Source organism: Takifugu flavidus, chromosome 15, assembly GCF_003711565.1.
Source record: "Takifugu flavidus isolate HTHZ2018 chromosome 15, ASM371156v2, whole genome shotgun sequence".
NCBI lineage: Eukaryota > Metazoa > Chordata > Actinopteri > Tetraodontiformes > Tetraodontidae > Takifugu > Takifugu flavidus.
In genome coordinates this window covers 11,893,657-11,906,920 of record NC_079534.1, presented here as the reverse complement: position 1 = coordinate 11,906,920, position 13,264 = coordinate 11,893,657, and the positions used below count along the sequence as shown (strand labels likewise).

General features: G+C 40.0%; 1 protein-coding gene across 1 annotated transcript in view; it reads right to left on the bottom strand.

The window, feature by feature from the left end:
* The window catches only part of LOC130538836 (collagen alpha-1(XI) chain-like), a 57,671-nt gene extending 51,992 nt beyond the window's left edge, over positions 1-5,679 (bottom strand). Inside the window, exons 1-2 of the mRNA XM_057056773.1 lie at positions 5,185-5,679; positions 909-1,073 (exon numbers count right to left, since the gene is read on the bottom strand). Of these exons, the coding sequence (XP_056912753.1) occupies positions 909-1,073; positions 5,185-5,299 (280 nt within the window). The 5' untranslated portion in view covers positions 5,300-5,679. The remainder of the gene's footprint in view (positions 1-908; positions 1,074-5,184) is intronic.
* Between the last annotated feature and the right edge of the window lie 7,585 nt (positions 5,680-13,264).

Sequence of the window (13,264 nt, the reverse complement as noted above, 5' to 3'; positions counted from 1 at the left end):
AGACGCCAAAACACAAACCTTTCATTAAACTAGGGGCATTACAAGCAGCCATGAAACTCGTCCTCCTATTACAGAGGTGTCATTTTATGTTCTTAAAGTCACAGCCTGTCTGTGCATTAAAGCCAAGTTTAAATCTGTGATTTAATTTACTCTGCTTTTATTCGCCCAAGAGTGGATAAGTGTAATTCACTTTATTTGGTGTTAGCCTGTCTTACCTCAACTGTCTCAAAATGCCCCAAAGCACCACTGCTAGACTTTTTACAACAACACACTACCCACATCTTTATATCCAAAGTTTGGCTTCCTTTCCAGCTGTTGATTAGTTAAGATTTTAATGAAATGGCTTTTAATCACTAAGCCTTTGTACAAAAACTGCTTGTCAATCTGCCCCTGTGGCCCCTGAATAGAATAGTCCAAATTTCTTCTAATCAGTCTATTTGTTGTCCCAAAATCGCCTAAATCTCAGTGATTAGGGTGTTGATCCTCTTCTTTCTACCAATTTTGTTTGTCCTGTTGTTTGGTACTTTGGTCAGTATATACACTGTGATTATATCATATTAATACACAACAGTGTGGCAGAGGTACGATATGTAGTGTTCTGAAATTCCATCACCTGCAAGAAAATCGGCCTACATGTGATACATGCAAAGGGTTGAATTTGGTACCATTTACACCACATCCACTTGATTAAGGCAAATTTCCATGTCCGTTTTCTCCACTGTATCTACTTGGCATACATTTATTTGTATATTTAGAATAAAAATTTGAATAGACAGTATAGGTGAGGAAAAATCCAGTCATCGTCGTCCGTGGCATCGGACATTAAGTGCTAATTGTCTATGAAAAGAAGTGTTCAGATGACAACACTAGCATTAGCTTAAACGGCCACTGAGAATTGCCGCCATTACCTGGGAAGAGCTGTTTGGTCGGTGCGCTGATCTGAGCAGCTTTTGATACTCGGTAGGCTATGTCAGGTTTGGCTCCTCTCCGTAATGTGCAGAAGCCCGGTGCTTTACGTACTCCTTCAGGTGTGCTCTTGAAGTCTAGAACCTTCAGTACATCTACTGGATTGGCTGTAAAGACAAATGTTCATTAGAATTAGTAAATATTGGCAACAAAAGTCACAAACATTAACAGCAAAATGAACAGTCATGAGTTCAAGTGTGTGTAGATGTTTGCTGTTACAAAAAGAAACCAACACTATGTGTAAGTCAAAGGGTTAAGGCTTACAGCTGTATGACAACATCACATATAGGTTACGTTTATTTAAACAGCATCTGCTGTATTAACAATGAAAGTTGTCTCTGGGTGCTTTACAGAAACCCAGGGCCTGACTCCCAACAAGCAACAGTGGCAAGGAAAATCTCTCTTTTAACAGGAAGAAAGTGCAGATCTCATCGTGCCATTTTGATGATAGGAAAACATCCTGAGTCTTATTTAGCACAGACTCTCTTGGCCAAAGTTCTCAAGTGAGACATTTGTTATTTAATGGTCCACCTCAGCAGTGAGGCAGTTATAGCATGAGTGAATCATGTGACTGACATAGCCCTCCTCCTCCTCCTCTACTCTTCCTGGTAAAAGATGCAGCATCTATGGCACATTAACATCTTTGGTGTTAATGAATAAGCAGAACACAGGAGGGGGAACTTTACAAGTTCCTTAACATGGCCAGCCTAATCAATAGACCAGAAGTTTAAAGGTAAACCTGCAGTGCAGTACTGCCATCCTGTTGTTGCAAAAACGTCTTGAATACTCTAGTCTTCTGTCCGTTCGTGTCTTCAATTATCATCATCTCCCAGGTGAATATTGTATGATGGGGTAGGATTTTACAATGTTCTAACTTTCAGCATTTTGACCAGCAAGCTGGGTTTATATATCATGGGTTTATACTGTAAAACCTAATGACTGAATCATCAGTCCAACATTAGTCCAACATTTTAAGGCATCATTCTACCAAAAATAAGTATTTTTCTACTTGTACTAGTTTTGTATTAATCTTTGGAACTTAATCAACGCAACTGTGAGTAGATAATTAGTGAAAATTTTAGTTGTTTTATTTATTTACAAAGGCAATATAGGAGTGTTAATTAGGATTCAATTTGAGCTAGAATAAATTATAAAGTAAAAAGAGCATTTCTTTAAGAACGGCTAATCAATCTGGACTGTAATTGATCATAACAATATTTATTTTTTCTCTATATTAAAATAACAGATTTGTGGATTCTGCCCTATAGTTTGATGAGATTCATCACAACTGATACTAAGCTAAGCTACAAAGCTACGAAGGAATATGATACTGGAAGTGGAAAGAAAAATATGACCCTTCCCTCCCAAACCCAATGAAACCAAATAAATATCAAAACTAAGCAGCACGTGCCGATGTCTCATTTCTCATGAATGGTCTCAGTAAAGCAAAGCAGGACGCGTCCCGTTCAAAGGCTCAGAAATGATAAACCTGTCTGATGATAAAGCCACGAAAGAGTAAAAGATAAGAGGCCTAAGAAGAAATCTTTCTTCCTGGAAAAAACAACGAAGGCAAATTTAGATCCATCTGTTTGATATTGGTTTGAAGACAATTTGGGAGGATGATTAAACAGGATCAGCCTGAGTTTCTCAAAACTGGCCTCATCACAAGGATCTTAGATATTAAGTGTTAATAAATGTAATAAAGCTTGTAGTATTTATCTTTTTCTTTATCTTTGTGCAGTAGCATACTACCTTAAATCTAGAACGAAAGATTAAGGATCCTTTTATATGAATATATGTTTGTTTAGGCTTCTCTAAGTCGTGTGGCACGTGAAGGCAGGAAGTGCTGATTACACATTTCCTGTTCACTTTTACTGACCAGAAAAGGGGTCTGATGGGTGGAGCCTGGAGTCCACATGCTGAAACCATTATGCACTGGCACTGTTCCCTGAACCCCCCCGCCCTTCCCACCCACCCACCACCACCACCACCAAGTAAACCATCCAAACTGAGATCTCCAGGAGCTCTGTGACCCTGCAAATATCACTCAACCTGAGTCTTGAATCAGACCTGCCTGATCTGGGGAAGGGGGCACAAATCGTCCAAGTCCTCACAAATGGGATTTAAAGACAGACAGACGGACAGTCAGACAGACTCAATTCTGACAGAGGTTAATACAAATTCAAGCTCAATGTTGAGTGTGTACCCTCGTAAACTTTTACACCAAAGGGTTTTTTTTCTATATATAGGGCTACTGGTTTATAACAAAAGAGAGAGGGCTCGAACTAAAGGTCTCTTTGTGAGTTTAAGAATGCCTTTCAGCATTGCTGCATACCTCTAAGGCTCATATATTCCAGATGTGCTGAATTGGCGATGAACTCGCGCACACGCACCCATCCACACCCTCGAGTCCTCATCCCATCCCTAATATCTCCAAACCAGTAAAGTCCCCTAAATGACTAGGGATTCTTGAAAGCATTTCAGCTTTGTAGGTGCCAGCTTCCTTGAACATCCACCAAAAAAAAAAAATCCTTCAGACAGAAATAAACCATCTTCTAATAATACGGATGAAAACCACAAGAGAGAAGAGACAGATCTGAGGATAGCAGAAAGGCTCATATCTGAGGTGTAATTTGCCAGTCTCTCCAACTTTTAATGACATATCGCCTTGGCTGCTGTCAGGGGGGGCCTGTGATATACAGTCTGTCATGTTAACTAGGTCCTAACATGGCAAAGGAGGGTGATTCCCTTCCCCAGGGAGAAAAGCCTGCAGTGACGTGCGAAACCTGCTTCAATCATTAACTTCAGCAACAGTGCAGCACGCATTAGCATGCTATTTTCCTCGTAAAATCGATCAATAAATAAAACCCTTGTCTCATTTTTCTCGTTATAGTCACATAGCTGACATTCACGCTCATCAAGTTTGTGCCATTGTGACTTCTCGCTTATTGAAATCGGCGGCCTCTTCTGAGATTTGGCAGCATGGGCAGCAATTAAAGCGCCATGGAAAGGCCGCACATGTTTGCTAGCACATCATGCAATTATGGTTAGTTTAAATATCAAGCAGAGCAAAGGAGGATAGGCAGTGGGTACGACATGCCGCTGCGGTATCTGCGTTCATGATTGTTTCATTTTTTGGGAAGCAGCTCTGCAATTTGCCCTTCTGAAGGGCTTCTTTACAAATCAGTAGTCTTTTATGGTAGAAATAATGGTGATGGCTTAACATTGAGTCAGGAAATGTCTAGACAGGAAAATAAGCAACTACTGCGTCATTAATGTTTAATTGAACCGTTTCAAAGAACATCTGTCAGCATAATGGCCCCAGTGCAATACATCCAAAATCTAAAATTTTATGTCCTAATTTTATAATACTAGGAAACAAATACTGTATTTATGGGAAAATATGTCTGTATGGCTTCACAGACAAAGAAAATATAAATGTGACCTACATTTTTTTTTTTTTTAGTAAAGAAAATATCCAGCCTTTTTTTTTTTCCGTCAACGCCCCTTTTTGGACTCAGTGGGAGCCCAGATAATGTGGAAAGAAGGTGATCCTTCTCGCCAGAATATGAATTTCATTCCAAGAATTCCACAGACTTGTGCCCAGCATATTATATAAACTGTAATTGATCACACTTGTTTTTTGCTCAGTGCATAATAATTTAAACAAAGACAACTGTGATGACCATTTTAGTTCCAAAATTTTAGTTATATTTGATTTGTTTACTAGATTAGCATATTATTTACATATCCATTGGATAGATCAACAATTCCTTTCCGACTGGGGCGTGCGTAAATTGCGCGTCAACCCGTTTGGATTTTACGCACATATTTGATGCGGTCTGTGTGCGTCTGCCTGCTGTGACCACACCTGGATAATCCTGTATCTACTTTAGTTCTCAAAAGAACGAACGGGTCACACATCTTCGAATTCTTCTTAAGTTTAAATCTAACACACTCATCTGCGCTGTTATAAATGTGTTATATATGATCACGCTTTTACAGTTATAGGATTTACACTGTGTTTGGTGACAGGGGTGTCCTTTAATATACAAACAGCAGCTGCTCTGGTTGATAAAGTCTATAATAAGCATTTAATTCGTGTGGCAAAATGAGTTCTGGTGACAGTCATTAAAGTTAATCTCTGGTGTACTGTCGCAGACGGACCGACCGCCAGCCTGGAGGACACAGGTGGTCACTCTGAGGTCTACTTCTTACCTGCTCGGACGATGACAGTTTGAAGAATTAAAACGACGGTGACCGCAGCAATAAGTTTTGAATCCCACAGCCATCCTTTCGTCTTCCACCTGGTGGTCCATCTTTGCATCTCCATGGTGAGCGCCCGCAGCTGAACAAAAACGGGCGACTTTTTATTTTTATTTTTTTTTAATCTAATACGATCCTTTCCACACAGTCCCCAAAGAAAATGTGCGTGCACTACAGCGCCATGTGTGAAAGTGTACAGATGCGTCGCTCATCCGCACTGGGCCCTTCTGATCCGCTCCACCTTAAGCCCAGCTCTCACTCACACTGATGGTAACGGGCTCTCGTGGAAAGACGCGCAATTCCACTCGATTCCCTGTGAGCTGCGCACCGTCAGAGGGCTGGACAAACGCCCCGACACAGAACCTTATCCCTGTCTCAGTTAGTGACACTGGAAAAAAGCGCTTTCATCAAATCACCAGCCGGGAATGTTGACTCCAGTCCCGCCCCTGCCAGGGAACTGGGAGCTCCATCAACTCCAGCATCAGAAGTGTGCAGCTTAATTACAGGTTTCCTGCACTGGATATGCACACTCATCTGGATTAGAAATATACACTTTTAAACTATTTCTATGAAAGTTATAACTCCCCCTTCTTTAAAAAGATAAGTGACGAAGTGACGTTTTCTTTTTTCCTTTTTACTGCAACTCAGATGTAAATTAAGCAACTCAAGTTGTTATTTAAGTCGTTTCCTGAGAGAAATTTGGGCTACCAAAGGCAGCGAATGCAAGCCTCAGTGGTCAAACTAAAATACTTCCAGAGAGTTCCCTTCAGAAGTTATTTTTGGACATTTTGGTTCCAGTGGCCGGAAAATAATTAATGGATGAACAAGAGTGGAACAAAGAGAGGAAGCACAGGTGGTAACTATAGAGCTTGTCTCGACTCTGTTTTCCTTGTCAGTGAGAGACGAGTTCAACTCTGTGATCACGGTCAGTCTCTTACAAACTAAATCTGCTTTTGTCAGGTTCTATTACAGGAAATAATAAAGCACAAATTAGGACCATAACCACAAATGACCTGTTTATATATTCAACAACAGCCTTAATCAATCCCTTAATAAAGAAAGGGAACCATACCATGGATGCTTTAGCTATGATGAATATAAATAGTGAATATATATAGTGGCGCATTGAAACTTGAGAAAAACTAAATAAAATTTCAAATTAAGCCAATTATTTAACTTCTTACATAAGTACCTTGAAGTCCTGTGCTAAACACTTGCATGGTTTTCATCTCATCACCTGCCCGTAACCCTGAGCAGATTTATTTACAGGCAGTAATAACACACATAATGAGCAAACATTAGGCAGGAAGAGCTGAATGAAGCCTAACGATGTTGGATCGGCGATACAAGATTTTGGATGGTTGCGTCAAGTCTAACGAACCTGCTTAAGTGTTTCCGAAAAAGGGGACATGGGGTCTGGTCTCAGGTCTGGACAAAGATGAGCCTGCGAAAATGTAATGTCAAAATAGCAGAATCGATTTTTCACCCCTTCAGGAATCCTGAAAGTGTTGCATTTTATAGCTGTGTCATTTTTGGAAAAGAGAGGAATCCTCGTGGCTTCTTCTTGTTCTCCGGTCCCGTCCAATTGAATTTTTGTTCCTGGTGAGCCTGTTTATTGTAGGTCTAAAGCAACAGTACATCTCTTTAAACCCACTCCACTAAATTTGTTTCATGATACATGAGGGACCACTCCTATTTTCACCACAAACACGAGTTCTACTGACAGCTAGCTAACTTGCTAGCTAACAATCAATTGATCTTACATTATTTTTTTCAAAGACCATACTTTTTTTTGTCCTTAACCCAGTTTCAGTCATTCCAGCTACCTCATTCTTCTGCATTCTTTTTTTCATTCTTCAGCCTCTCTCTCCTTATTCAGGCCAATAACCGACCATTCGGAAACATTTTTTTCCTCTAGTGGAAGAGTCATTAGTCTTGAGGTTTTGTTTTTCCTTTTGAGACAAATACTTTTCGTCCAACTGGGGTAAACTGGTAACCTAGATTAATAGATGATAGCTCATCTTTAATCCATACGGTACCTTTGAAGAAGCAAAAGACCAATTCACATTCACCTTGTCATCTGTTATCATGTACTTCCTGATCTGGAGCAGCTGAACAACCCCAGATCAAATCTTTCTCTGCTTGATGCCAACATCTGGGCCTCAGTATGTCTAAAAGAACAATTATGTTAATGTTCATCATTGCAATAGTTTCTTTACTATTTTATTTATTGATTTAATCAAAACAAAAAATCCTTAGACACCTTTACTTGAACAACTATATTAACAACATACTTCATACATAAAATGTATTTAAATTGAGTCTAAATGGAGAAATAAGGGCAGGGCAGTAGCCTTAATGTGACACTGGGTGTTGCTATTGCAACAACAGAGCTCGTATTAAGTCCCTCACAGGACACCGTATTTCCCTCTGATTGTTCCACACACACAAGCTGTTATGGTGTTCTGAAATAACTCAAGGATTGAATAAAATACAAGCAAATATTGATCAACTATATTTCCTGTTTCCCCCAACATTCCTGTCGACACTAAAGGAGTTGTGGCATGATAAAAGCATTCAAGGTGCCTCCAGAGTGAATCTCTCTGGTCTCTAAAGGCAGACATATAATCCAGGCAAAAGTCTTTAACACAAACAGATAAGTGCAGGAGAAGCAAGAAAAAAAAGAATCACACAAACTCAAGACAAATCGTTATAAGTCTAAGCAAGTGGTTTGAGAGGGGCTTCATTGGCCAGCAAACTGGCCTGACCTAAACCCCATAATTTGTCTTTATTTTTCAGCATCTGTTACAATGAAAGTTGAGTCTTGGTACAGAATTACAGAATCTCCGGGCCTGACCCTCAACAAGCAACAGTGGCAAGGAAAAACTTGCCTTTAACAGGAAGAAACCTTGAGCAGGACCAGACTTATTCAGCTCGGGGGACCCTCCTGCTGATGGCCACCACAAACATCAACATGCTGCCCTGGGACATCAGCGCCTCTAATCAGGTAAAGCCAATGTCCCACAAGGACTGACCTGGCATCCCAGCTGTGTATGGTAGACAGCAGAGGTGTGCCTGCCTCACTAAGATGAGAGCTGACCACATGCCTGTTGCCCTGGTAACACATGCCAACCTCTAAACCACACAAAGATGTAACATAAAGAAAGAGAAAAAAATTGTGCCAAATGGTAAACAGTTTGTAGAGGAGTTAACCTCTGAGTCGGGGAATCTAAAGCACTGCTGTAGCTTCAGCTTTCAACATAGCAAAAATTGCCCATAGCTGATATGAAATATTTCTATATATCCTTTATAAATCCTAAAAACAGTTAGGCTAGCATATTTTTGCTTTTTACCATAACAAGTATTGTGTTTGTTTCAGTCAGATTTGATGATTTTTGTGTTTTTCAGCCATGTGTTATTAAAACAAGGTAATGTGAAAAGTAATTATGAGACCATACAGGTGAAGTTATGTTGAAAAATAGATACCAAGTGCTGAAGGATGAAATCCAGAGCATCTTTTTTCCTAAAGCTGTATCGATAAGTTTTATATTCACCTAAGTCTCTTCAAAGTCAATTCACCATCACAGTGACCTTTGACCTTCACTAATTCCTTATGTCAACTACAAATTTATCTTAGAAAATTACAAAATACACTAAAAAAATCAAACCACACTGGATGATCAGTGATGATAGTGGCCAGATGTGGCCCTGAAAGGCAGGTTACCGATCATAATATAGATAATTATAGGTTTTTTTTAATGCTTTTAAACCATAATCAAGGCAACGCGAGCCCACTGATTTAATAATTGTTATTATTAAATTGTCTGTGCTGCACTCCATAGAATACTATTAGCAAAATTCAAAGAATTTAAGGTATTTGCTGAAAATTGCCACTAGTTTTTGAACGGCTCCAATCTATTTGACTTGTGCCAGTCCTTTTTTGTTATTTTGCTGTCAGCTGAAAATGTCAGGGTTGTGTGTTTCCTGCCAGGACCTTCGTCCAAAATCTTAAGTTTGATCTGAGTCTCAGCCTCGTATGTTGGCAGTAAAGAAATCAGTAAAACTGAAACATCCCTTGAAATGAGTCCTTGAAATCTGACAAGTAATTCCAGACAGGCATTCAGTGGCTTCTTATAGATTCTCATTTGTTGGTCTACAATTTTCCAGCACAAGTTTTCCTAGATGAGAGCGTATGATTACAACTGATGCATTTACTGCCAAAGCGCACCGAGACATTGTATAATTATTCTATATTAAGTCTCCTCCTTACACAGCCCAGTGCAGCTATAAAAACAGAAATTCCTTGAAAATGACTGTGTGTGTATTAAACACAGCTTTTGATCTGAAGACTTTAGAGTCTTTAAACGAACATGTTTCTTTTTTAGAAAGACAACGCTACAAACACAACTCTGGGGCAATGTGAGTTCAGAAGTTTAAACTCAGCATCCCCACGTGCTCTTTGTACTGTAAGCTGCTTTTGAAGCATGTTCCACCTGCAAATTTAGAGAAAAGAACCCGTCGGGTGCTCGCAGCTACTGCAAGCTTTGAAACGCTAATGTTAAACGCTAACGTTAAATGCTTAAACGCTCCTTTTAACTATAAATTCTCTAGCCATCAGGTCACGTGCCTGGTAGGCAGTGGACATGTGTGTGTCTTAATATCACAGTGTTGTAGTTTAGTGCCACTGAAAAACACCCGTAACTCCTATTGTCATTATATGAGGGTGTGGTCAATACAATGTATAAATCACATTGTTATATTAGCATTCGATTGACTCTCCTCCATCCATAGGGAGAAGGACAATGGCAGGGCAGACAATAGGACATCACACACAAAATGTTTATGTGGATACACCAAAATAAGGAAACAGTTATGTTGCAAAATCCACTATTAATCAAGGAAAAGTTGGAAACGATGATGTCATTGTGCCCCCCACGCACACACATATAGTACGCTCCGCACACATACGAGTGTTTATGGTTTTGAAGAGGTTTCTCTGGGACGTGACTCAAAGTGTAAAAATGCTTCAACAAGAAGTCAAAGTGGTATGCGGTCTCCGGTCAACACACACACAATACTTGTATTTGAAAGTGTGAGACGCACAGTCCAAGTTCGTTACGTGCTAATCCACATTGTGAATGAGACACTATGGTGTGTCCTACACACAGCCGTGTAACAACCGTTGCACGATACAAACCAAATTCTAAACAGCCCAGAGTCTGGATTTCTGCTTGATGTGTAGTCAATTGGTTTTCCAGCCACTTTCACCACACACTTGCTCAGCCATGTGGGTTCCAGCCCAGTGTGTGTGTGTGTGTGTGTTGGGGGGAAGAGGAGGGGTGCATATCATTACTCACAACTATGTTTTGTATTCATCTCTTATCTTTTGTTTAAAAGAGATAGGAGATCTGGCTGACTGTCAAGCTTTTTTTTTAAACTGGTCTGTCCAAATGTAGTAAATGCTGTCAAAGCAACAGCTGATTTGATGTGCAGTGGCCTCCAACAGCAACAGTTGTATATAAATGCTGCATTTAACGTTGCGGTGGCAATCAGAAGTGAATGTCTTATGACTGATGTGTTAACTTCCTGTTCATATGGGGCATCGTGGCCACTGAGCAACTTGAAGGAATTTACCCAAGACGTTCTGCCAGTTCACTCACAACTGAGGCAATAAAACAATTTAAACAAACCTGGAGAACAAGCTCGACTTTCCATACAGATCTAAGACTAACTATGGACAGTGTTGTTTTACAGTGACAGTCATCCTCAGTCACGGTGTTCATGGAAATCCCTCCACCACTCCAATAAACACAGTTTTCTCTCCTGATCAGCATGTTTTAATCTGTTACCATGGACACCTGTTGGAGCAATACCTTATACAAAAGGTGTTCTCCTATTACTGAGAAAAATGGTTGCAAGCGTCATTGTAAGCGCTTCATAAAGGACATACACACTTCACCCTCTACTGTTGGTTCATCTTTAGCTTGATGTAGCATTGATAATCTCTTGCACGCCAGAATTAAACCAGCGTGAACCTTTTTAGGTCTGTGGCCTCTTGTGGCCTGTAGCAGAATGACCTATACACATACTCGGATTTTACAGACTTGTCATTATGGTCAAGATCTCATTTACTTTATTTAATATGGAGATCTGTTGCTTCAATGAGATTGAATTTCAACGGCAAAAGAGTTTTGACCATAATTCTCGAGCAGACATTGTGGGCACAAAATCTATGTTGCAAGACTGACAAAATGAAGAGTTGCCTATAATAAAACATAATACAATACTAGATGGGGATTTCCTGTTTATTTGCAGTTGTCAATGTAAACAGCAACAACTGCAAATGTCCAAAAACTTAAAAAGGCTTTAAAAGTAACATTAAAAAAAGGAATAAATCAACAATTTGGTAGCACTACGGGTGAGTTAGTGAACATTTGATGAAGTTCACAAGCAAGATAAGGAACAAAAATAGCCCCTATCACCTCAGTTAACCTCCAACATGGGGGGGGGGGCGTTGGTTTTTTTTGTGTGTGTTTCTTGTCAAATTAGATGATGAATGCCTTTCCTTTCTGCTCTGAACAGAGTGGGAGCGTGTTAAGTGGAAAGCTCAGTGATCATCTCAAAATGCCCCAAGAATCTCATATTTCATGAGCCAAAGTCTCGCTGAGCCCGAGCTCTAACCGCCAACAATAAAAACTGACATAGCAGAGGGGCCGACTAGCAGACACACTATTCACTCAATCTTATCCTGTTATTGTTACTAGAGAGAGAATTACAGAAGAAGCAGTTTGGTTGTGTCAGTTCCCAACTAAAATAACAAATAAGTTAGCTGGTGGAATGGAGCTGATGGGAAGAAGATGAGAAAGAAACATGGAAAACTTGGATGAAGCCATTTGAACTCCTGAACTTTATTTGAATTGAGTAAGCTTGGGAATTTCTCTTTTCCACACTACAAACATTACCATTAGTATCTCTGTGACATCATCAGAGCTGTTTATGTACTTTATGTTAACAGCAACTTGAAAGGTTCTGTATTCTGTCTCATCTGTAGCACCGCCACATCAGAGATGTGGCTCTATCGGAATGAGGAGCAAAAGAGAAGGCAGATGTTTGAGATGAAGAGAAAACAAGGAAATATGAGTATGGTCAAACATTGAGCCTAAATTAATCTACTTCACAAATAGCATCTCATCTGTAAACATAAAGGAATTAGACATAAATCCAGACATGCATGGAAAGTAGTGGGGGAAAAGAAAAATCACGCAAGAATTAAAGTTTGGGAACAAGCTCCTAAAGTCCTCTGAGAACACAAGGACTGTGCTGAAGAAACAGTCCGTACCAGGAAGCCAGCAAATGTCATGGAATTCCACCAGTTCTTTCAAGAGCAGTTAACATTCAGCCAGAGGTTTGTGAATGGTTATCCAAAAAGAAAAGGAAAGAGCAGACCAGAAGCGCTGGCAACATTTTCAGAAAAGGCATTAAAGATTCATTACAGAACAAAGTTTTAATGTGTGTGTCTGTCATTACATCACAGAAAAACAGAAAGACTTATGGCAACTTTACAGCCGGGAGGATTAAAGTTGTCAGAGAGTGAAGTGAAATACAAGGGAATCTGTGTCGAGCTAAAACTGAAGTCAGACATCGATAATGGAGGTAACGCTTCAGATAAAAGTGAGGAGTAGAGCTGCAACAAAAAGACCTGTCTTTTTCACACACACGCACGCACGCACACACACACACGCACACACACACTTATCTATTTGGGAGCACTTTAACAGACATAATGCATTAGCTCACCCTGACCATCACGGCTAACTCCCTAAACCTGACCCAAACCTAACTCTAACCTAACTCTCTATTGTTTGTCACAACAATATCATCTAAATTCAACCTTAAAGCCACCTGTTAATCCTCATTCAGTCCTATGAGGTTTTGGGGCCCAGCAAAATGGCCCCACTTTGCTAGAGGACGGAACGATTTTGGTACTCAATAGGTAATAAATGTGAAGGAAACACACACATAACGAGGCCAG